Below are 26479 nucleotides of genomic sequence, written 5' to 3' on the forward strand. Positions count from 1 at the left end.
TTGTGTCATCCTTTGATCTCCCTTAGTGAATTGGGGACACATTTTCACATCTCCAGTCCATGGGGACCTCCCCTGAGTCCAAGGAACCTCTCATAATTATAGCTAACTTCTTCCTTACTTCCTTTGCTGCCTCCTTTAATATAACTGGATAGATCCCATCCACTCCAGGTATGTTTATTATGTTCAACTTCAACAATTTCTGCTCCACTTTGGTCTCAGTTATTACAAAATCATTTAGCTCCCTGCTAGAGTTTGATAAGCTTCTGGCCTCCACTTCCTTACAGAATTCCTCATGTGAATGTAGATTATATATATATATAAAAAAAAAAAAAATTTTTAAATACTCATTCAGTTTGTCAGCTACCACAGCAGGATCATCAACAATCGAACCATCAGTATGAAGTGGACCAATCTGATTCATCCTCTTCCTTCTAGTTAACATAAGTAAAGAAGTATTTGCTATTCCTCTTTGCAATTTGTAACTACGTCAGCCAACCATTAATCTAGGCCTTCTAGGGTATTACAGTTTTGATGTAATAGTACGGACATTCTATGATGACCCTGCCCTACATCAGAAGTTAAGCTCAACACCTCAGCCCACCTACTCCATTTTATTCATCTTCTTCCGGCACGAATAAAGTTAATCTTATACTTATTCCTAAAATGATGGGTATGGTTCAATTTTCTCAAATCTCATACAGTACACTATATTTCCACAAGTAACTATCCAGATACTTGTGGAAATATAGTGCACTTTGTACATGAGTTAAGCACATCAAATTTTTAGTTTGTGTACACATGAACCATATAAACAATTTGCAATTATTCTTGCACTGCAATGCAGTTTGTTGCTTTCCTAATCATCATTTATCCCATAATGGATTGTTTATAATAATTTAATTAGGTGGCTACAATGTTGCACAGTAGGCATATTATGCCTATTCATTTTATTTATGTATTTATTTATGTATGGAAGCAATGCATTAGTGGCTTTATTAATTACACCATTAAAAAAACAAAGTTTTCAGAAATTTCTGAATCAGTTACAGAAGATGAAACAGCTGCACAGAGAATATGGGTAGCAAGTAAAAAAAACAATAAAGAAAATGCACACAAACACAAAGGAAAGGAGGAAAGAGAGGTTTAATCAAAAAATTTGGGGACTGAACTAATAAGAAATTATGAAGCTTACCAGCTGTTTGGATGGATCTCTTTTGAAGTAGTCTCAGGACATCTGCACACTAATTCCAATGCTTCTGCAAGTTATGGTAGCATTCCTGATATGCTTCTTTTGGAATTGCTAATAGTTCGTGTTGTGCTCTGAATAATTTCCTTTAGTCATTGCAAATGTTTCAAGAGAGCATTAATGTTGGAGGAGAAAACACAGACCTTAAACTGGTGTGAATGGCAGACAATGAATGATGGAGTGCTTCTCAAGTAGTTCTTAAACAGACAAGGAACTGTCGTAATGCAAGAAATTCCCTTAAGCCCACTTTTCTAGCTATTTTCTCCAAACAACTTCTCACAATTACCTAGAACTGTTTTGTAGTACTCCTGGTACACTGCTTCAACATACATAATGAATAGTACCCTACAAATTAAAAATATAATATGCATGACCTTCACATTTTCTTAAGATTGTCTGGCTTTTTTTTGAGCCGTTGAGAAGATTGAGTCATTTACACAAACGACTGGACTTTTGTTTCTGGGCCATAAGATTGCACCCATGATTCTTCACTAGTAATGACAGAAGAAACAAAGTGTGGTTTTCAGTAGCAGCACATTGACAAAGATCCTGACATGTAAGAAATGGCCCCTCTGAGATCATCAGAAAGAATGTGAGGCACAAACTTGGCTGAAACATGTTACATTCCTAAATCTTGTGTTAAAATCAAATGACAAGTCCAAAAAGAAATACCAATTTCACCAGCAATTTCATGGATAGTTAAACATCAATCACTCTGCAATAGATTGCAAACAAGTGACTGACTTTTTGATTTTTTAAGTTGAAGAGTGGGGATTATCTTCACTAGACAAGCAGCCCACTTTAAACTTTTAAAAATTTGTTGCATTTTAAAATGAGCTATTTCACTAAGAAGTAAAATCATTCATTATTAAGATGTGGTGAAACCTTCGGTTTCACCACATCTTAATAATGAATAACACCTTCGGTTCCACAAGCACTAATTCACACTGACTGCAGAAAAATATATTATTCATGTGTTACTATGTCTAAATGAGTCGCCAAAAATGCAATGCAATAAGTCACAACCTGCTATGATAGTGTCAATTTCAAGGTACAAAATCAGTCTCCGAACTGTGTGTGTGTGTGTGTGTGTCCTTTTGTTTTATTGGCTAGTTCTATATATATATATATATATATATATATATATATATATATAGAGAGAGAGAGAGAGAGAGAGAGAACCAGCCAATATACAGGATTTCTCTTTTCCCATATTTTTATAGCATCTTTTATTCTAGTAAATTAGTAAGTGTTGCAAATATAAAATTTAAATGTTTAAAATGCTTCAAACTACAAATTCAAAGTAACTGTGCTCTGCTACATCCCTTCCATTAAAACTAACTAAATCAATGTTTAATGAATTAATTTATGTTCATGGAACTGATAGCAAACAACTTTTGAAGGTAACCCTAAATTTCAAAGTTAGTGCAAAGCAATATTATCACCTACCTGTTTCATTATTCCAGTCTACTATGATTCTCTCTTTACTTTTACCTGCGAAAACAGATTTAATCATTACTTTTTTCCTAGCACAATAACAGAAACAAATTCATGCACAGTTATGAACTTATTCAAATCAACAACGTTCATTTCTGTTTATTGAATAAATATTATACACCAAAATTAATCATTTTATTAAAACTGCCATTTAATTAATATCATAAAACCTCTGAATTGCAGTAATGGACCAAAAACCAGGATCAATAAAACAGTGACTTTATAAAACACATGATATATTAAATCAAACCTTTACATTTACTAGAAATCATATAATAATTTACTCCCAGTGATGATGCCTATTAATATGCATATATTAGCATCAATAAATCCTGAATCAATTCTGAAAACAGGATTTTATTTTTATTAAATCCTTTATTCTGCTGGATTTTATTTATTTTTTGTAGACAGCATTTCAATTCTCAAGCATATATAATTATAAAAAAAAAAAAAAAAAAAAAAGCTGTATACGGAACAAAGAATAACCTTAGACAATAAACATAAATAACTTCTCTCCATTTAAAATTACATTTTCAGGCTCCATGCCCAAATAACTTCTCTTCTTTGAATTTTCAGGACCCATGGAAGTTAGGGTTTAACAACAATATCCTTAGAAGAGGGAGGGAAAAAAACTATAAAAGGGTTTCTAGTGAAAGAGAGAGAGTAAAGGCTAACAATGTATTGAACCCAGGTACCCGAAAGTGTCTTTAACAAGTTATTTCACAGTAACATAACTTAACCAATACTCAGCAAGCAACACTGAAAATGGTTCATATACAGTAAACCCCCGCTATTCGCGGGGGTTACGTTCCTGAGAAATGTCGCGAATACCGAAAACGCGAATACTGAGTTATGGCTTCCATAGTAATAAAAGGGTTCCGTTCCAAAGTATGAAATATATAAGAAAAACTAGTTTAAAATTTTGTCTATGTATGTATTATATGTACATAGACAGTACATAGTGAAATGGAAGCATATGGCATCGAAATGAAAATAAGAAACAATTTAATATCAAATGTAATATTTATTAGAAATTTCAAACAAATCTTTCAAACCAGCGCCTTTGCTAGCAAAAAAACTTATCCTGCCAGTGCTATCACCAGTTTCACTAAAGTGTTGATAAAGGAGTTTTGCCTTTTCACGAATGATGAGTGAACTTAACGGAATTTTATTTTGAGTTCGGTCTTCTATCCACAGATTTCAAGCCTTTTCCATTTTTTCCTAATTTAACATCACGAGTTACAGAGCAAATTTTTGAAACAATTAGCGCGTTTTCACAGACACTACGGCGGATTTTTTCTTCCGATTTTTTGATTGATCGTACCGTTGACTCATTGATTTTATAATGTTTTGCCACTGAAGAGGCACTTTCACCATTAGAAATTTTGTCTAATAACTCGCTAATCATCACCTTCTTTGATATTTTCACATTTCCCTTGTTATTCGTAGCATATTTTTGTACGGGTAAAAAAGAACTTGTCCGCAATAAAGGCACTTTCTATCGTTAACACACTCGAAAAAGTCTGTTTTACACTGCAAAACGGTAGATTTATCACTTATGTAAGCATATCAATTTATAAATTGATAAATTTATTCAATTTATAAGCATATAAATTAAAAGCAAACGACCAAACCTTCCATGACAAGCGCATAACACATACTGAACAAGGATTAGCCAGAAACATCCACGCTCGCGATTTTGTCACCCCTCTCCCCCACCCACTGAACGCTGTTTTGACCGGGAAAGATAATTTTAGCCACGCCCATGTTTTTTTATGGCGGAAAATATTCACGGCGCTTTAAAATTCACATTTTTTTAAGTTTCATTTTATATTAAATCAGCAATCGCGAATACGCGAAACCACGAATACAGATACCGCGAATAGCGGGGGTTTACTGTATTATAATCGTCATCTGTTGTGAAATAAGTCTATAGGAATCAAGTAACTGTAAATATGAAATAGTTCCTCACCAGTGGCAGTCCCAGGATTTTCTAAAGAGGAGTTAAACAGTTAAAGGGAGGGACTAAAGCAGTGTTTGGAGAATTATTAAGCTATAATTATTAAGCCACCATGTAGCAGTAAAAAAGTTGATATTATTTTGATCACATGGGGGATTATAGCCCCCATCTGAGACCACCACCACTACCATTACTCACAGAGGAAATTATGGAACACACATACATGCATGTGTGCATGCATGCACACTTCATTCAGTTTGGTCAAAAAAATGGATGCACTCTTCATAATTTAGAGAAAATGCAACAAAAAAGAGAGAGTGTGCCTGCACTGAACTATTTCTGACATTTCTGTTGTTGCTAATTTACTATTACTACTGTTGACATTTTGAAATGCTATAAAATATAATAATTGTTCTCCCCTTTTTGCCTAAGGCAGTGGTTTTAAAACGGGGTGCTGCAACAACATTCCAGGGGTGCCACGTAATTTGGGTTTAAGTTATTTAAACTTATTATTTTTTAAAATTTATATATTTATTTCATTATAAAAAGGTGTATGGTATCTTTTTAATTTTGTAGTGATCTTTAATTGATGTTTATTTAGAACCTCTATAAAAAGAATAAAATTATTATATATATAGAATAGAAGTAATAGGTACAGGAGTGGTAATAAGAGAAATATATGATGGAATATATATCTGGGTTACTACTATGTAGAGTAGAAGGCACCCAACGACTATAAATAAATAAATGCTAGTAGGCTATGCTTTTAGTGTGGAGAGAACAGTAGGTAGTGTAATCAACCAACAGGTTAAATAACATAGAAAGGCAATCATAAAATAACAATTTGAACCTGCAAAAAAGTCAAAAATATTATATTATAAGTACTCAGTGCTATACTTCAGATGATTTCAACGTTGTTAACGAGGGGCAGCCATCAAAACCAAAAAAAATGCAGCAAAAAGTAATGCTTCTGTTTCTAACATGAAATATACGTAGCACATGGTAAATAGATACCGGGCTTTTTGTTTATTGTTGATGTTCTGAAGTCATGTTAATCATAATGCTAACATATATATCATGGCTGACTCGACAGAAGCAGAGAAATGATAGATAATAAGGAACATAGGTAGCAAAGCAATACTAAACATCATTGAAAGTTGAAATCACGAGATGGAGCAGACGGTCAGGAATCGTACTTACTGATTTTGCAAGCCAGAGTAGTGGGGACAGTTGTCTGGTGTGCTGCATTCAGGGAAAGAGTACTATGCGAATGTTTCAATGACTATATGGTATGTGTGTAGAAGTGACTGCAGGCATCGGAAAGCAGTAAAATGTACGGGGTTGATGGGGGGATTAAACACAATGAGGCCACATGTCCCAGGATAGGGGAGAAGGCATAACGTACAAAATAGCATGAAAAAGACGCTGAATTTTGTATGAGGCGAAGTCAGTATGTACAGCAGTAAAATAGTATCTTGATATTTCTTTCGAAACCTAATCGTGCACAAGAAATAAAAGATAGGAATTCAGAACGGTAAAAAGTAGTGTGAAGATGAGTGATTAGTAGTGCTTGGGTAGTCGGGGGTCGCTAGCCCGTTCCTGAAGTAGGACCCTGAACGTAATTCCTGAAACTATCTCATGTGTTTAAGTCAGTAATGTTAATAATGGTAGAGGTAGACCATTATATTACCATTTAGGTTTTATTACCAATCATGATGAAAATATAATTACATATAATGACAATATAAAAAAAAAAAAATACTCCTATGATAAACTTATATTTTAAGATTTGGAATGCTTTGTTGAAGTGGTAGTGCAGGTAGGCTGTTGGAAACTGATTGTCCAACAGCTTGTTATATAGGGTTATTATATTATGCTTTATCAGTCTGTTACTGTTACATATGTTAACTATTCTATGCATTGTGAAAGAATAACGTTTGCATGAACTTTTTTCGAGATATTAGAGTGCTAGTGCGTATAGCTGACAACACTGAAATTGAAGGAGTCTCTTTTATTGTAGATGTTGACGGATGTTTGTGAGCCATTAATATTAATATTCAGATCTAGGTAATTTGCTGTATGGAAGTTGTCACTGGTTTTTTCTGGAGGGTAAATGTTGGCAAACTGTTGTATGAAGTTGGTACAGTTTATTGCCAGTAGGTCGTCAAATGTATCTGAACATTGATAGTTCAGTTGGTAAAGCAGTTTCGGCATAGTACAAATAAAGGTTGGCCAGGACACAGCTGGTTGGACTACCCATTGGTGTACCTTTGGTCTGTAGGTAGATGGTTCTTCCATCAGTAGTATAGTTGTTTGCAATGCAGAGGTTGGTTAAGCTGTTCCAAAATGTTGGTTTGCAGTTTATCAGGTGACTGTAGTTATTGTACAGTTTGTCGAGGACTATTTTTAAATTTGGTAGGTCTATCAACATATGTAAAAATCATATGTTGATATACTGGTGATGTTGTTGGCTTTTAATGCTTCTATTACAGGCTGGTTGTTATAAATAATTCTGTTATTTGGTAATGTGTTTCAGAAGTGGTTCTAAAATCTTGCCTGGTTTGTGTGCGTAGCTATGTTTACATCAGGTGATGAATCTAAATCCTGTAGGATTTTTGTGGAATTTGGGTATAAAATAGATGTATGGTAGGTTATAATTGTTAAAGTTAATTTTTAATTTCTTACTGAAGGCAATAAACTTCTTTGTGATGATACTATTGTTGTTGGTTATAGGTTTGTATGTGTTACTTGAGTTCAGTTCTGTATTTAACATATGGTAATAAAAATGTTTGCAGATAAATGCAAAATTGTTAGGGGCTTTATCTACAGTAATTATTATAAAGTGCTTATGCAGTTCAATTAAATGCTTTTTGATAGTGGAGAAACTGTATTTTTTACCAAAGGCAAGTGTGGCATCATGTACAGCTAGGGTTTGATAATCATTGAGTAGGTCAGTGAGGACTGAGTTTATCCATATTCGGAAGGCTTCTATGGGTGTATTATATTTGTATGATAACATAAAGTAAAAGTTGAGTAAATTGTGATACAGTTGTTTTTTTACCTTAATTTTGTTGATATGATGGTGCAGCCTGAAGTTGAAGCCATGATATTTTTTAATTCTTCATATGGTATAATGTCTAGATTACCAGTGATGATATGTCCGAAATGAGTATTGATGTAGGGTTTAAGATGTGGTTGGCTGCATATGCAACTGTTGGAATCTGGTATAAATTTATCTAGAGTGGTGGCCAAGGTTTTGTAGTTACATGCTATCAGTCCGAAAGGCTTTGAGTAGCTGAATCTAGATATTATTTGTAGGTTGTAGCAGTTGGTAGGGACTAGATCACAGTGCATGTTGATGCACCTATTGATGTTAATTTTGTCGAGGTTGGTAATGTACCTTAATATTAAGGTGGTATGCTCTTTTTACTATCAACATTGATAGTTTTTAGTCTAAATCCACCTGTGATTAGGTGGAGTAAGTGCATAGATTTAATATCTTTATTATAGATGAATCTGTAGAGTGCTTTTAGAATACTAAGTTTAGTGCTGAAAAGCAGGTTATGTATTTTCTGTACTTCCGTATAACAGTCATTCCATTCAGAGATCAACTGTGAAAAGTTTTCTAGTTTCTAGGGTTGTTTGGACTTATTAATCTTGGCTTTAAATTTCTTGTGAGGTTTGGGTTTATTTAAACCTTTAATCATTTGGAATTTGTTATAGATGCATATATCAGATGTATTGCTGGAGATGATGTAGTGGTTAAATGTGTTTAGTCCGTATGGGTAAAGAGTTTTTAATTTTAGCATGTATAACTCTTCTAATCTAATTCTTGAGCAGGGGTCAGATGTATGTGCTAGTATTCAGATATGGATATTTGTAAATGGATGGACTTGGAAGTGTTTATACTCAATTTCCTGTTCTAAGTTTTTATTACACTTATTATGGTTGCAGTAGTTGTTGATATCAGACCTGTGGAGGTTGAGTCTAAGGTGTAATTTGCTACTGGTTTGTCCAACATATTTCATATTGTAGGTGAGGCATGTAATGAGGTATATTATATTGCTATTTTTGCAGAATATAGGGTCTGTGGCATTCTCAGTTCAATTATATATATATATATATATATATATATATATATAATTTGTATTATGAATTGTAATTTTGTTTATAGTTATATTAGTGTAATAACTATCATATAACATATATATATGTTTTTTTAATATTAGATATATATACAGAGAGAGAATCGGATCTAACAAGCAGAAAATTGAGTAGGGGTGCCACAAAATAAAATAAATTACTTAGGGGTGCTGTTAAAAAAAAAAGGTTGAAAACCACTGGCATAAGGGATGATAAATTGCACCAGCAATTGAATTTAAAAGGTATATAAGGCATAATGTTGACAATGGGTAAAGCTAAAAGGTTTAAATCTCCTTTTTGGTAAATTAGAACAGGTGACCACAGAAATATAATATGTTTTTTTTTTTTTTTTTTTTTTCATTTAAAATATGAAAATGTGTATGTATTGCATGTGTATTTTTGTATAATCCTAAGATGTTTTAACATATTCATCTGATGTCATAAATCAAATTCATTATCTTTGGAGCAAATAATTACCAGAGGCCAATTCATCAATCTGTGTGCATTTTGAAATCCATTACTTGGCTAAAACTACAAAATAAATGCACACTTTGCAATTTTGGAAGATTATAAAAGTTTTTAACATTTTATTTACTAATACTTAAAATTTATTAAAATATTTAAAAAATGATCATATTCTTTAGATAACTGCCTCCCTCATCAGCAGTAAAATGATAAAATGAATGACAGAAATTAATTACATGCTACCTGATACAAAGAAAGAAACGAAATGGATAAAAATTGAACAAAATAAGGCTAAAAGGCTTAAAAATAATAAATCATCCCACTATAGATGCAGTTGAAATTGAGGTAGAGACTAGGTTTAGATCACAAGTGAAAACTGCAAAGAATTGTTTGTAGAATCAAAAGGTGAAAGGTGTTGACAACCTAACCTTATGACTGAAGGTATGGTAATAATTTTCACCTCACTTGCAATAGTGTGAGGTGAAAAATCAGGAAATGCTGATGAGCATTGCTCATGTATATATCTGTATATAAATGTAGTTAGGATACCAGTTATATCATATGAGTAATACAGTATTTGGATGGAACTCTATATAATTAGCAGCTGACAAGTGAATAGCTGTTTTAAAAGGAGGGATGGATGGATGGAGGGAGGGAGGGAGGGAGGGAGGGAGGGATGGATGGATGGATGGATGGAGGGAGGGAGGGAGGGATGGATGGATGGATGGATGGAGGGAGGGAGGGAGGGGGAAGAGAGAGAGAGAGAGAGAGAGAGAGAGAGAGAGTCCTGTAGAATTATATAGTTTATCCAACAGTTAGAAATATTTATTGAAGATGAACATTTATTATTGTATAATGAAGACAAGTATAAACAGCTAAGAAACACTTTCAATGTATGTAACACACAGAGCATGTAGAGGTCATTATGGTAGTGAAAATTGGTCCTCCTAGACTATCAGCCTTCAATGCACTATTTTCTTCCATGCTGCCCTATTTCTTGTTAGATTTTCAGCTAACAAAATAAGTCCTCTTTGCTCTCATGCTCGCACAATCAGTCCATCTTCCTCTTGTTTACTCTTGATCTACTACTATTAATTTTTGCTTTAAATATCTTTTTGTACCTTTGAAAAATATTAGTTAGTTTTTTTTTTTTTTCTTATTTCCTCTTTTGTAATATGATCTTTACATTGCTGTGATCTGTTTATTTCATTTTTCTTAAAAACTTTTATTTCTGAAGATTCTAATTTTGGATCAATCCTTTTATTTCTTACCTAACTGATCATATTTTAGTCAGTGGTACCCTTAGAGTAACACTGAATAAAACAGGATTAAAACTGTGTTGAATTATAAACAGATAATTTTGTCTTTTGGCTAATTTCTCTTTCTTCCAAAATAAGTTTATATTAACTAAATCGATATATGGTTGATCTAACACAACTTTTAGATTAATTAATGCATGTCTGAAAAGAAAACATTTGACAAAAAAAAAAAAAAAAAAAAAAGTGATAGAGTAAACACTGCATAACAACAAAATTTTAAATTTGTTGTTATGCAGTGAATTATTCTTAAACTTTCAAGATGGCATTTGAAAGAATTTCATATTGAAATAGTCTGGGAAAATGTTGTTGTTGTTGTTGTTGTTGTTATTTTGGTTTTTAGGAGCATTAGCAACTAAGGCCATATTGCTCCGAGAATATGTGGTGGTCATTCCCTGACCTTTCCACATCCTCTGTATTTGGTGGTGACGGGCTTGAACCCCGGTCTAATCAAGAAGCGTATTGTACGCACTGCTGCTCCTTCCCACCTGGCTACGGAGGCGCCCTGGGAAAATGTTGCTAAAAACACACTTCATTGGGTTTTTTCTGTCATTATTTCCTGGGGACCATATTGTCTCTCCTGTGACAGAGCTTGGGCTTAATCCACGAATTGCCCTAAATTAACTAATATCATTCTAAAATAACATCAAATAACATCATCAGTAGAAGAATACATTATTAAACTCAAAGGCACTGTTGTGACTAGTTTCAGATTTATTTGGTTTACACATCACAAACATCAACTGGAAACTCTGTATAAAGAGGCAAATAAATGAATAAAATTTAAATGCCCAATGGTCTATGGAAGAAAAACTTCTGATTGAAACTGTAACCACACAGCCTACTAGTTAGGATTTTATTATACACTAAAAAAAAAAAGTTAAGGGTTTCAATCAGTTTTTCTTGAGCACACCATTGAGATGCTCATTTACATTTAATACATTTATTTACCATTTGACACAAATATGCCAAGACTACATGTTTTCTGATAATTGACCCAAACATATCCAGAGAACTGGAGAGACAATGCCTTCAAGTTTTTAATGAATAAGATTTAGCTACTGGCTGATGTTATTTGATTAAAAATTACATTAGTAACTTTAGGTCAACTTGTGGATAAACAATCACCTCTAAAAAGCCAATGTTCTGTCACAGGAGGGACAAGGTCCACAGGAGGTGCGATGGTCCTCAAAAAGGAATAATGTATTTTTGTTCATTATTTAGCTTACTGACCAATTAATACACACATTATTCAATATTATGACATTCACTGAGTAATCTTACACTTGTTCAGTCACTATCAGTCTTAATAAGACCTTTAAAATTTGGAATTATTAATAAAATTATGTAGGATTACTTTGTTTCACTGGCTTAGAGACAATAATTAACGTAGCATGAGCTACACTGAAATGCTTTCTTCTGCAGAATATACAGTGAATTCATGATATTCTTCTGCAGAATACAGTGAATTATCAATTCTTAATTTCAAACAAAAAACTGCATTTCCATCCACAAGTGATTAAATGACAAACTCCAGAAGAGTAAGTTCCATATGTCGAAATCCTTGCTTCATTTTAGACTTAATTTTCATTATTATAAAAAAAGGAAACAAAGAAAAGGAACTAAAGTGCATTAGGCAGCTGGTCTTCATTGATAAAGACCATTCTAAATTAATAATCCAGTTCTAACAAAAATATTACATTTTAGTTTTCTTACATGCATAATTCTTTCTGTTAAAAATAAGATTTATGAAAAAAAAAAATGATTTGTGACAAAAACTTTTGTCACAAATCAGTACTAATTTTTATGATTCCAATGATGTAAAACTTACCAAAATAAACCTGGAAGAGTAATATATACAACAAATATAGTGCTGACAACACTAGGAAAACCTTCAATAGGGCTGGAAAGAAACAAAATAAAAAAAAATGCAAATTTATTATTACCCATATTCAATAAATTAATAAGAAATAAGGCTACTGAAAGTTCCATACTAGTTACTTAGGCAAAAGTCGGGGTTTTAACAATTGAATAAATTTTGTTGTTTAGGTTAATGCAAAAGCTATTCAGATTATGACGTGTCAACATGCTGTCTCAGAAACTGCATGAATTCCAAAGCTATTCAGACCTTGATGTGTCAACATATGGTGTCTGTGACCAGCATGAATTTCAGAGATTGACCTATTTTTAATAAGTAATTAAAAAAAAATCTTTACAATACCAAAGTAAACATTAAATGTTATTCTATGAGTGTCTGCAACTTAAGATCTTACCTAATCAAGGAAGATCAGGTAGAAAGAAAATATGCTGATTAGTCCATGTTATGCAATGAGTTGTGGGATGTTAGTCCATGTCCCACAACTCATTTCATGAGTTGTGGGACATAGACTTATATCCACAACTCATTGCATAATATCCTTACTTTTCAATTGCATAATATCCTTACTTTGAACAGTAATAAATATTTCATTCACTGCAAAAGCATTTTTGCCTATGCACACTGTAGAATAGCACTGAAAGATTTGGCAAGCAATGCTCTCTCTCTCTCTCTCTCTCTCTCTCTCTCTCTCTCTCTCTCTCTCTCTCTCTCTCTCTCTCTCTCTCTCTCTCTCTCTCTCACACACACACACACACACACACACACACACACACACACTTTTGTTTTGAAAATATGTGTAAGTTTATAATTTTATTTATGTTCTCATAATGATATCAAATACATCTTGACTTTTTTTATATACAGCATTGTTTTATATATAAAAAAAGACCTTTTGAACAAAAATTGCCAACTCCCATGAAATCATTTTTTTTTAAAGCCCCACAAACCCTAGGCAAACTGGGGCAAAAACAGTTTTATAAACATACCTCCCCATTTTCTTGGGATATAAGACTTCATGAAAGACACCTCTATCATGAAAGGCTTCTGTAACTGCTACCTACAGCACTAAAAGGAGAAAAAAAAAAAAGAGAGAAAAAGTCCTTTTAGATAAAATAAATCTGGACAAGTGCCAGCATATACTACTTTATACATGTAACATAATAGCATTACTTATAGCAAACAATATTTCAGTCAAAAAGTATTGTAACAAAGAATCATTACTGGCTATTTAATATTACATACTGACAACTTATAAATTTAGGAAATACAAATGCAACAATGAATAAAATGCATGGGATGCATATAAATTATCAGGCAACACAGAAGCCTATGGCAGATATCAGTCTGTAATAAAATCACAAAGGAGATCAGGCAAGCAAAGACAGATTACAAAAAATCTTTGGCAAAGGATGCTAAGAAAAACTTCTTAGCATCCTTTGCTAAGGACTTCTTTAATTATATAAACTCTAGAAGGAAGGGGTTGAATCACATTGGTCCACTTGATATAAATGGTCCGACCGTTGACGATCCTACTAAGATAGCTGATAATCTGAATGAGTATTTTGCATCTACATTCACACATGAGGAGTTATTAAGGGAGGAAAATGTTGGAAGTTTATCAAACTGTAACAGGGTGCTTAATGATTTTATAATAACTGAGAGCAAAGTGGAGGAGAAGTTGTTGAAATTAAACATAAGAAAGGGACCTTGGGTGGATGGGATCTACCTACCCAGTTATATTAAAGGAGGCAGCAAAGGAAGTAAGCAAACCCTTAGCCATGATTATGAGAGCATCCTTGAACTCAGGGGAAGTCCCAACGGACTGGAGATGTGCAAATGTATCCCCAATTCACAAAGGGGAATCTAAGGATGACACGAATAATTACAGACCAGTTAGTTTAACTTCCATTCTGGGGGAAATAATGGAGTCACTAGTTAAAGATGCATTGCAGGATCATCTAGACAAGACTGCAGTAATAATTCAGAGCATAGGTTTCTTAAGGAAAAGTCTTGTCTGACAAATTTGATTGGATACTATGTGGTTACAAAGGAACTGGATGCAAAAAATACTCTTGATATCATATACTTGGATTTCAGGAAAGCTTTTGACACTGTTGCGCATGGAAGACTACTGTACAAATTGGAGCAGAATGGTATTAAGGGTAAGTTGCTACAATAGATAAAAGGGTGGTTGAGTGGGAGAAGACAGAGAGTGGTAATCAATGGGTGCTGCTCTTCGTAGACTAATGTTATTAGTGGAGTTCCACTGTTGTTTTGTATATTTATTAATGATATTGAAGAAGGTATATCAGGGCTTAATGTCAAAGTTTGCAGATGATACAAAGGTTGGCAGGGTTGTTAATGACAGTAATGGCAGTGTGCTACTGCAACAGGATCTAGAAAATTTGGGCAGACGGGCTGAGAAGTGGCTACTGAAGTTTAACATTGACAAAGCAAAGTACTATAATTGAGCCTAATTTCTTTCTCTGTAATTTAAATTTATAGTTTCTAGTTCTGGAATCATAACAGTGAAAATTTGTCCTTCATTCCTTTTACTAACCCTTCTCAGAGCCACGTAGACCTCAATCAGGTCCCCCTCTAAGCTGCCTGATTGCCAAGCTCTGTAGCCCACATATTCAAAGACTTCCCTTATATGGGTGCCCTTTTACCGATATCAAGTGGGCTGCCTATCTTGGATGCTTTCAAGAAGCTAAATGTCTTTCTCTAGATGCAGTCTCCATATTTTGAAGTACCTTGAGTGCACTCTTACAATTGGTTATACAGTGGAATTATGATCCTCCTATCTCTACAAATAAATGTTTGATAAATCATTGATACGACACCATTGGCTGTCCATGCTGCCAATCTGCGCTGTTCAGATAATTTCATGTCTGCCTATATCATAACTCCAATTCCCTTTCTTTCTGTATCGATTTTAATTTAACTCTGTCATTGTACAGAGTTATTTTGGGATTGCTATTCCCAACTATAAGACTTTGCATTTTACTACCTTAAAACATAGTTGACTTTTCTGACCTTTAGGCCAATCCAAGTCATTCTGAAGGAGAAATGCTTGTTGCTGATCATTAACCACTCTCCATGCTGTCAGCAAATTTTTGATAGCCAGCCCTCTATCCCTTCACTGATATCATTTGTAAAAATCAGAAAACAACAGTAGTTCCAGAATCAATCCTTGGGAGACCCCCACTTCTAATATTAGACCAATCTGAAGGGTAACCATTAAAAACAGCCTCTGTTTCGTGCCACCTTGTGATACATCTCAGAATCTTACCTGATTCCAACAAGTTCCGGTTTATACAGTAATCTCCTTTACATATTGGTGATGGGTTGGCACCTCTCCAATCCAGAGGAATCTCTCTCGAGTCTAATAATGCCCTCATAAACAACGTTAAAAAAAAGGTAAGCTGCGGCCACTGCAGGATGGAACCTCCTCAACAATTCATGTTGAGAGAAATGGACCATAATCTGCCACGTTAATCCAGTACGGGTTGGCAGATAACCATATTTAGCAGTCAGGAACTTGAACCCAGGTCTACTCAAAAGTTCTCACATCTGTGCCTGCAGGCACAGGTTTGAGAACCACTGGTTTATTTCATAGATAAATAATCAGTAAATAAACTTGATTTAACCTTCCACTGCTAGACACCATTTTTTTTTTCACATGCTTCTATTATTTTTTAAAATTTATAAATGAAATCAAATCTTCCCATGTACCTTTGCCCATATATATTCTCTTAACTTATTATAAAGTATTTTCTGCTTTCATTTCAATATACTACGAATTACAAGATATTCAGTTTTTCTTTAACATTTAACAGATTTCTGATGAGCAAAAGTATCTGTTTCTTCTAGAAAACTGACAATCCCACACGGCACCTGTGAAATGCCAGCAATAAGTGTCTAATCTTATCATAGAATTTTGGTTTCGCTGATTAACATGAACAGTTGACAAAAACATAGACGTTCATGTTATGTCTGCCAGATGCGAAACGAGCATTTGTGTTTTCATTTACCCTAAAAATTCTAAAAAATATGATAAAAACCTTATTATTAGTTTCCCTCATTTATTTTCATTTGATATTGTTTGAGTTTTGTCTGTCAAAACTTAAATGATGCCATCAAGACATTCAAGTCCTTAAAATGGAAGTGGGCAGGACATCTCGCCAGAAAACTGGCGAGATGGTGCCAGAAAGAGGACTTGTGGGATAAGCTCACAACTGTTTGGCTACCAAGAGAAGGAATAGGAAACAGAGGAAAACAGAAAACCAGGTGCAGAGATGAGTTAACATCCCTTATGGGCCTCACTTGGACAAGGCTGGCATTGAACTGAGATGAATGGAGAAAACAGGGGGTCTTTACCCAGCAGCGGGATTCCACAGGCTAACACAACAACATTGTTTAAGTTTAGCAGATCAAAATTAATAGATCACTGTTTTCAATTGAAAAAAAAAAAAAAAAAAAAAAGCTAATTTTTTATATATATATATATAAAACAAAACAAGGTCTCAAAGATGTCATATGAGCATCTTTGTTAAACTGAGGGTGCAAGTTATGGAACGTTAAATTCATTTTAATACCTTTATGATTCAATGATGCAAAACAAAAAAGAACAATACTATTTAAAATATATAATCATAACAAAGAAAATAAATATAATTATACCTATTATTAAACAAAGCTAATTTCGATAATTAAAAATATTATTCGATAATTAATTTTGATAATTAAAAACAGTAATATATAGTGGACCCTCAATATCAATTAACTTCCTAATACATTGTTTCTCTAGTATTTAACACACTATTCTCTTATCTATAGCTTCTCTTATCTGTTGTCGAAGTTGGTAGCTTAAATGGATTCAAGGCAAAGCTTGACAAACATTTGGAGTGAGTGGATGGGTGAAATAAGGGTGTTTTTTTTTTTTTTTTTTTTTTTGGCTGATGCTATATAAGCTTGCTTTTTTGCATCATGTGCCAATACTAATTGGTACTCTCATCTTTTGTCATGCTGCCACCTGTTCCATGCATCATATATAACTTCCAATCACACCAGCATCAGTCTATCAGGAATACTTCCAGTGAGAGGTTCTCATGCTAGTATTCTATGAATTTTTTTTGTCTGATTTACTTTACTTCTGCAGCAAACTCAGTGCCTTTCCTGCAAATTCAAATGAGAAAGCTAAGCAGCCAAGAATAGTCCTCATGATGGAAACAAAATTGAAAATTACTGCTCGGTTTTAAGCTGACAAACAAACTATAACTATCATACACAAACATGGAATGCTACCTACAACGTTAAGGACTGAAAAACAAATATATAAAGTTGTTGCAAAATCAGCACTGCCTGACAAATGTTTGAAAAAAAGAAAATATTTTGCTGAAAATGGAGAAGTTATTGATTTGGATTTGTGATCAGTAAGCTATGGTAGTTAATCTGAATTTCATTTTGATAAAGCAGAAGACAGACTATTTTCAACAGTCTCAAGGTGGATGAAGAAGAAAACTGGTGCTTTCTCCTGGTGTGATAAAATTAAAGATTGGTGAGATGGCATTTAGAATATCATGTTCAGTCATGTGGCATCTAAAGAAATGTTAATTTCTAAAAGGGTCAAAAATGGGACAACTCATCTGGTGAAAATATCCATATGAGGGCATAGTACAAAGGCATGGATTATGAAATGGGAAACTAAACATAATTCAATAGGTGAGAGGGATTTTATTAAAGTTAGTTTTTTGTTTGTTGACTCTTTTGACGGAAAAGAGTAAGTAACCATGGCATTCTAATACTGAAATGGGACACAAAAATTCAGGAACATGAATATAAGCTAATAGAATTGACTACAGAAAGTTTACATTTTGCCAGTATTGCCAACCACTGGAATAAACTGCATCTCAGAGAACTTGAATTTAAGAGTCTGGTGAAATTTAAGGAGCAAACTCGACTGGTGCTTTTGGGGGGGGGGGGGAGTATCGTGAAAACAAGTTTTCCCTTTTCTTGTCTTTAATAGTACTAATTCATTTAACTGAGGGTTACCACTGAGAATACCACTTGAGATTGCAAAGTGCTGACAAAGCATCAGAGAGCTATGTCAGTAGGTTTGCACAAATTATTTAAGGAGCCAAGGTACAAGTCTTAAACGTTGATGAAACAGGGCTGTTCTGCGAGATGATGCCCAACAGAACTTTTATCACGAAGGAAGAGATTGGTAGGTCATAAGTCATTCTAAGAATCAACTGACTTCCGGAAGAGACAGTCACTTGAGATTGCAAATTAAAATTGCCCCTTGTTTACCACCAGAAGAAATCAAGAGCTTTAAAAGACTTCAGATCCCTATAGTTTTAAAGACAAAAAAAAAAAAAAGAAAGCCTAAGTCACCAGGACTTTGTTCCAAGAGTGATTCTGTCATCATTTCTACCCTACAGCAAAGATTCACCTCAGAAAGAACAACTTGGTGAAGGCACTGTAGATCGTCAACAATGCTCCAGGTCTCCCAGGCAACCTTGATAAAATGAATTCTAGTGGGATGGTGGAAACAGAATAATGAAGTCTATCTTTCCTCATAAGAAATTGATCTTATGGCCTACACACCAGAATGTGAAAGCTAATTCAAGCAATACTACCATATAACCAAATTCACTAATTACTTGAAGCCACTGATGAAAAAAATGAATTGCCCACTTAAAGGGGATGTTGGAAGTGTTATAACACCAAGAATGCAAAATAGGCAAAAAAAGCCTGTAATGAATGCATCTCCTACTGTATGAATGCCATATGAAGGGCATTATCCATTAAATGTATCACTGATTTCTCCCTGAACTCCAAAAAGACATACTTAAAAAAAACAAGAAAGGACTGTTCAGTTTGGAATTAGAGCCTTGTGATGTTGAAGAATTGTTAGTGGCATATGCTGTAAAGCTCAACACTCAAGATCTGGTTCATGAGCGAATTCAAGGCATCACAGAAATTACTTCTCCAATCTCTTCATCAGAATTCTGCTGATGAGTGAAGAAGAAACTTAAGAACTTTAACTCTGATGAATATCATCACACAGTTGAGGGGTAATGAAGGTGCTTTTAGGTGAATACCAAAACGAAGAGAGACCTTCCAATGACCTTGGATGTCCCAATTGCAGGAGCTTACTCATAGCCAGGGCACACAAAAGTAAAATTTTGTGAAACAGGTCACTCATCGGGATAATATATGCAGAAGGCAATGAACACATATACATGGCATTACTGATGTGTATGATGAAGAGGAATGGCATTCCAGCTATTACAAGCCTTGTTTCTGTTATGAGGAAGTCCTAAATGAGAGGAAGGTGGCTAGGATGCAGTCAACTCTATATTCCTTTTCAAAAGGAGGATGAGCTTCTAGGAACTTATAGCCTCAACTTTTGGATTTTAAGTTCTTGGGATGTAGAATGAGAGTGCTTTATTCTTTAAATAATAAATCTGATATGCAATCAGTATATTTAAATCAATAAACAATAATAAAATCTAGTTTGTTAAACTACTTTTTTAATTATTAGCATAGGCATATGATGCAAGAAAGCAAGCTTATAAAGAATCAGCCAAAAAAAAAAAAAAAAAAATTTCCCATTTCACCCATTCATTCACTCCAAATCTTTGTCTAGTTCTGCCTTGAATTTATTTAAGCTGTCAACTTCTACAACTACAGAAGGAAGTTTGTTACAACTATCAACCACTTTCTGGCTAAAAGCAAATTTCTGCACAGCATATTCTATAATTGCTTTTCCTCAATTTGAATTTATGTCCCATCAGATGAGTAATCTGATGAAGAGGAAGAATCCCATCAGCACTAAGCTTGCTCAAACAGTTCAAGGCTTTATACCCCTCAATTAGATCACCTCGCAGGTGCCTAGTCTCCAGAACCTGCAATTCGCAGAACTTAAGCTTTTCTTGGTAACACCAATCCTTTGTTCCACTCATTCCAGCAGTCTACATCCTTCCTAAAATGAGGCCTCCAGACCTGTATGCAGTACTCAAGGTGTGGCCTGACCATTGCCTTATACAAGGGGACAATCACCTCCTTATCCCTGTTAGAAAAATTCCTGTATATCTTTGACAAGGCACCACGAGCTACTCTCTTGCAGCCTGTCTGCAGTGCTCAGAAAATGTCATATCTGAATGGGCAATTATCCCCAGGTCCTTTTCCTTTTATACTACCCTGAGTATAGTACCCCCCAGTTTATACGCTACTCTGGGGTTACTGCTACCCATATGCAGTACTTTACATTTGTCAATGTTAAACTTCCGATGCCACTTCTCAGCCCATCTGCTCAACTTTTCCAGATCCTGTTGCAGTAGTGTACTATCATTAGTGTCATTAACAACCCTGCCAACCTTCATATCGTCTGCAAACCTAGACATTAACCCTGATATACCTTAAATATAATTTATAAACACAAAAAACAATGGGCTCAACACCAAACCCTGGGGAACTCCACTAATTAATGAAGGATATTAAGGGTCCACTGTATTTGCTATTGAACAGGGGATAATTGTACAGTCTAACATGAAGTTCTCTCAGCAATGAAGACAGGATTATGTCATAGGAATTAGTATTTTGGCCGGCTGACAGGAATTATGTCAGCAGGCCAAAATACTGCACAATGATGAGTTTGAAAGTCTCATTTTATAAAGGATGTAGGGCTGCTGGAATGGGTGCAATGTAGAACAATAAGATTAGTTGGGGGGCACAAAAGGGTATTCTTACCAAGGTTGATTTGATTTGATTGATTTGGTAGTTGTTGGCGCATCGGCTTCTGTGGCCATATTGCACCTCCCAAGGTTTTTGCAGTACTTTGATCCAAGCCCGAGGCGGGAATCGAACCCGCGACCTTTGGGTTGCCGGGCAGGTACTTTACCGACTCGGCTAGCCCGGTCGGCCTTCTTACCAAGGCTTAAATGATGCAATAGGATGAGTGAACATAATGCTGATATTATACATACTCTTTCTCAGAACACACGCATGAACATAAATCTAAATTGGAAAAGTTGCAGGATAGACATGCAGAAATTTGCCTTCAGCAAGAGAATAACTGGTGTTGTGGAGGTGGATAGAAATGAATAAATTTAAAGAATTGAATAAATTATTAGAAGGTATGAGGAAACAAGTTAGGTATATATACATGGTGTTTCAAAATTATGTATACACACTTTAAAAATTTATATTTAATAAACAATATGCACCAATTTAATTTTCTTAAACTCATTTTGTAGCTTAAAAAAAAAGACAATTTTTTAAAAATAATTTAATTTTTGTTTTATTTTATAGATATCTGTAAAATGATGGAGGGTACCCAATTAAGTTTCGAAGAAAGAAAGGCAATTATAAAATGGTATTGGAAATATGAAAATGTCAATGAAGTTCAGCGTGCTTGGAAATCACGATATGGAACAAAAGCGCAAACACTTGAAAAATCAAGTTTGCAGTCACAAATTGCAAACATTGGAGGAATTGTGAATGAAAATTCAACAAGAAGCAGAAAACATTTCACCTGATTTGTGCATTTCAGTATGTAGATCTGTTGAAGATATATGCCACTCATGCATTAATGCTGAGGGAGGGCACTTTGAACAATTAAAGTAACATTTTATTGTTGCAAAAAAAAATTAATGTTTTTTGTCTTCAAAGTATCAAAAAAATTTTACATTTGTATATACTGTTCATTAAATATAATTAAAGTGTGTATACATAATTTTGAAATACCCTGTGTGTATATATATAAATACACACTTTTTTATGGTTAATACTGTATAACCTTTCCTTGCATCATTTTGCCAATATTATATTAATAAGAAAAATCAGTACAATAACTCAAAGAGTCTATCTAAAATACAAAACATTATCTAATATCTAATGCTCTTTCATTTAAATATGGCTGAGCATTAGTTATCAGGTAATGTTTTTTTATCTAATATCTAATTATTAGTAACCATATTTCAGAAAATTAGGAAATAATATATGTAAAAAAAGGAGATATACAAAAATAAAGATAAAAAACGGTGAAATGTCATAAATCTGGAAAAAGAAAACTATATTATTATTGGCAACACAATGCAATGAAGCAAAACTTATAAATAATGAGCAAAAAAATAAATAAATAAATAAAATAAAAAAAATATATATATATATAATAAATTACTCACTTCATGCCAATAACTTTTCCAAACTTTCTTTGAATTTATTCAAACCTACACATTAAAGTTTATTCCAACCATAAATTACTCTTTGGCTGAATGAAAACTGCTGTATACCCATTCCACAATTATCCTTTTTTCAATTTATTTATTTCCCATTGTATGTGTCATCTAAGAAAGAGTAAAAATGCCATCAGCATTTAGTTTACTTAACTCCTTTAAAGCTTTATACATTTTGGGTCACCATGCAGATTCCTAATTTCCAGAGATTGAAACTTATAGAACTCCAGTCTTTCTTGGTAAGAATATCCTTTTCTGTCACTAATCTTGTTACACATCTCAATACCATTTCCATATATTACCTCCCTAAATTGGGATTTACAAACTTGTATAAAGTATTCCAAATGTGACCTAACCACTGCATTACAGACAGGAATTGAACTCATGCTTTTACCACACTGTGTAGAAAACCAGCAGTTGCTGCCACTGTGGGTACACTAAAAAAAATGAACTTCCCAATTTTGTTCGCAGGTACATATCGCAGATAAACATTCTCTATTACAGGATGGAGACAGAATACATGGTTAAATTGCTGAAAGCCCCCAGCATTCACAGAGATGATGCAATGCATATATGTCCTTGCAGCTAGCAGTGGTTGTGGGAACCCAAGCTTTCTGTCTAGATTTCAGACGTTCCCAAAGGGTGGGACATATCTCTCTCTGGGCACAGTCTTTTTTTTTTTTTTGAGGGGGGAATCACTTGTTTTCTGAATTACTTCAACAAAATATGGACAAACCATCCCTTTAATTCAGGTGTGAAGCATTTTTTATTTATTTTTATTATTTGTATTTTATTTCTTTTAAATTAAATGTATTGAAGTATATATTAATTTATAAAAGTATGCATATTCATTGCTATTTTTTATGTCAAATCTGTTTATTTGCAATTGTTCTGGAACTTGGGAGAAGGGCATGAAATTTATGAAAAATTTTATGGGAACTCAATTATAAAAGTTTGGGAACCTGTGGTCTAGACAAAAGTACTTTTATAGATTTTTTTAATACCATGTTCCGAAAGGAAATATTCTGCAGCCATTACCAAAAACTCGAGCATTTCATTCGCAAAACAGTCAAACTAAACACAAAATACACTGACGTCTCATGGGCCTCACTCACCGTGACATAAAATCAACCATGTATGTATATAGGTATGCCCCCTTTGCCACTATTCGAAAATCAATATACAATAAGTAATTTGAAATTGGGCAGTGGTAGTTTAAGTAATTTAGCAGATCATTTTAAGTTATTTAAGTGGTACCATGACTATACCAAAACATACAGAAGATCCCTTTGGAGTCATCAGTAATATACAAAAAAGTATTTCAATCTAGTAATAATTTTTTCATTTGATATAAAATGACAATTATATGACATAATCCTTCACCATTTAAATTTAGTAAATTAATTTTAATTAAATTCCAATGCTTTACTCACAATACCAATAAACCAAAATCAAGGAAATACTAACTTAAATTGGTTTACTCACAAAAAGTGGCGCACAAACCACACCTCCCCACCTGTTTCACATCTCATTCAGTGTACCAGGTGATGTCCCCTGGGTACTACCGTGTGTTTACAAATCAATGGCGTCGTTCACCCAATTATTATTACCTAACGGCAGACCGGTACTTCTAATTTCATAGAAAATTAAAATATTTAATTTCAATAAAAGGATGCCAAAGGATAAAGAAAAAGAAGAAAACCAAAAGAAAAAGAAAAAAGGATTCCAAAGGATAAAGGAAAAGAATAAAAGGATACACTTCTGAATTAGTTTGGTAGTAAATTTGGAACACATATGGCTTTTATTTTAATCCCAATAATATTATATTATTTGATTATAACATAATATTGCGCTGCCCTACTAAAATATTACAAAATGGTGTTATTAACAAGCTGTTCTTCTTATGTGAAGCAACAGTTGGCATTGCTTCTACAATGTGGTGATGTTTGTTCAATCCATTCCTCTAACAGTATGTCCTTCTACCGGAGGTGGTAGTAGTAGTAGTAGTGGCATGTGATGCAAGAAAGCAAATATATGAGCTTATGCAGCATCAGCCAAAAAAAAAAAAAAAATCATACCATTCCCTCCAAATGCCTGTCCAGTTCCTCCTTAAATTTATTCAACCTATGAACTACCACAACGACAGATGGAAGTTTGTTCCAGCAATTAACCACCCGCTGGCTAACGGAAAATTTCCGCACATCTATTCTACATCTGTCTTTTCTTAATTTGAATTTATGCCCCCTTAGATTCGTAATCTGAACAAGTGGAAGGATCCCATCAGAATTCAGCGTGCTCAAACCATTCAAGGTCTTATATACCTCAATCAGATCACCGCGCAGGTGCCTAGTCTCCAGCCACTGCAATTTGCAGAACTTAAGCCTCTCTTGGTAAGAGGATCCCTTCATTCCCCTCACCAATCTATAAATTATAGATTGATATAGGTGAAACTATAAATTTTCCTACTCCGTTCAGATTTCCAAACAGTGCATACAATCTTTAACAACCATATCATATCAATCATCTGGAACCAGTGATGTGCTGAACCAAGCCATAAGGCAGTTTCGCACTGCCTTTGGCAACCTCGAGGCTAGCAAGACGGTTCCTAAAAAGAATGCTCTGTTTATATTTCGGGGTGATCACAAGACCACAGGAGTCCCCAAGACCACGGTCATCTCGACAATGAATACGATCGTTTACCGTATTAAACAGTCATTATGATCACTAATCTGTTGAAAAGCCAGGCGGTCAAATCACATCGAGAGAGAGAGAGAGAGAGAGAGAGAGAGAGAGAGAGAGAGAGAGAGGAAGCATTTTTGAGTACTTTTTTTTCAGAACCTGGCAGAGTCAATCAGTCTAGAAAACTGGATAGTTTTACTGTCTCAAAATATAGATTTTTGGAACACCATACAGACAAACCAACCGAAGAAAACACATAAATACATTTACATGTACTGTATATTATACTGACATCTCATGGTTTAAATGCAATGACAATTAAAATAATTTTCACCAGTTGATGAAACTCCTAAATTTTCCCAGAGACTCTAGATTAAATTCAAATTCAGTAAATGAGGGATTTGTGACCGTTGGAATTGTTCCACAAACATAGAAAGGTATCTCGGGTGAATGCAATATCCAATCGGGTGAATATAATATCCAATTATATTTAAGGAGGCAGAAAACGAAGTAAGCAAACCGTTATCCATAATTATGAGAGCATTTTGGATTCAGGGAGGATCACTGTAGACTGGAGATGTGCTGTGTCCTCAATTCAAAAAGGGGAATCATAGGGTCACATGAAAATTACAGACCTATTTGCTTAAGTTCGGTTCCAGGGAAAATAATGGAGTCACTAATGTTGAAGAAGTGTTAGCCATATTTAGCCGCTTGATTGAATATTTTTTACATCGAATTATTTCTGTAAGTAGCTTATAGACCTAGTAAGGATCGATAGTTGCTTCTGAATTGAGACAGCGAGATTTGAAAGTTAATTAATACTTAAGTGTTCGTAGAGTTACCGTTCGTAACTTTCCCGCCTTTGTGATACGATAGTTATATACCGTACTAGACAGCGTTAGTTGAACTTCGTTAGCAGTTAAATTGTACTTTTAAATAAATACATATAACGACTTAGATTACAAACGTAATATAATTAATTAGATTTAACATAATTAATAACATAACATAATTAATTATAATTAATTAATAAATTAATAGAATCATGAC

At 34.1% G+C, this 26479-nt stretch overlaps 1 protein-coding gene across 1 annotated transcript in view; it reads right to left on the reverse strand.

Annotated features, from left to right (window-relative positions):
* Window positions 1-24305, reverse strand: part of LOC150086821 (protein O-linked-mannose beta-1,2-N-acetylglucosaminyltransferase 1-like) — a 392325-nt gene extending 368020 nt beyond the window's left edge. The window contains exons 1-4 of the mRNA XM_090371595.1: window positions 24236-24305; window positions 13493-13571; window positions 12459-12530; window positions 2696-2740 (exon numbers count right to left, since the gene is read on the reverse strand). Coding sequence (XP_090227721.1) covers window positions 2696-2740; window positions 12459-12530; window positions 13493-13541 — 166 coding nt within the window. The 5' untranslated portion in view covers window positions 13542-13571; window positions 24236-24305. The remainder of the gene's footprint in view (window positions 1-2695; window positions 2741-12458; window positions 12531-13492; window positions 13572-24235) is intronic.
* Between the last annotated feature and the right edge of the window lie 2174 nt (window positions 24306-26479).

The sequence above is a fragment of the Mastigoproctus giganteus genome, chromosome 4 (assembly GCF_048544385.1).
Source record: "Mastigoproctus giganteus isolate SK-2022 chromosome 4, ASM4854438v1, whole genome shotgun sequence".
In the NCBI taxonomy this organism is placed as follows: Eukaryota; Metazoa; Arthropoda; class Arachnida; order Uropygi; family Thelyphonidae; genus Mastigoproctus; species Mastigoproctus giganteus.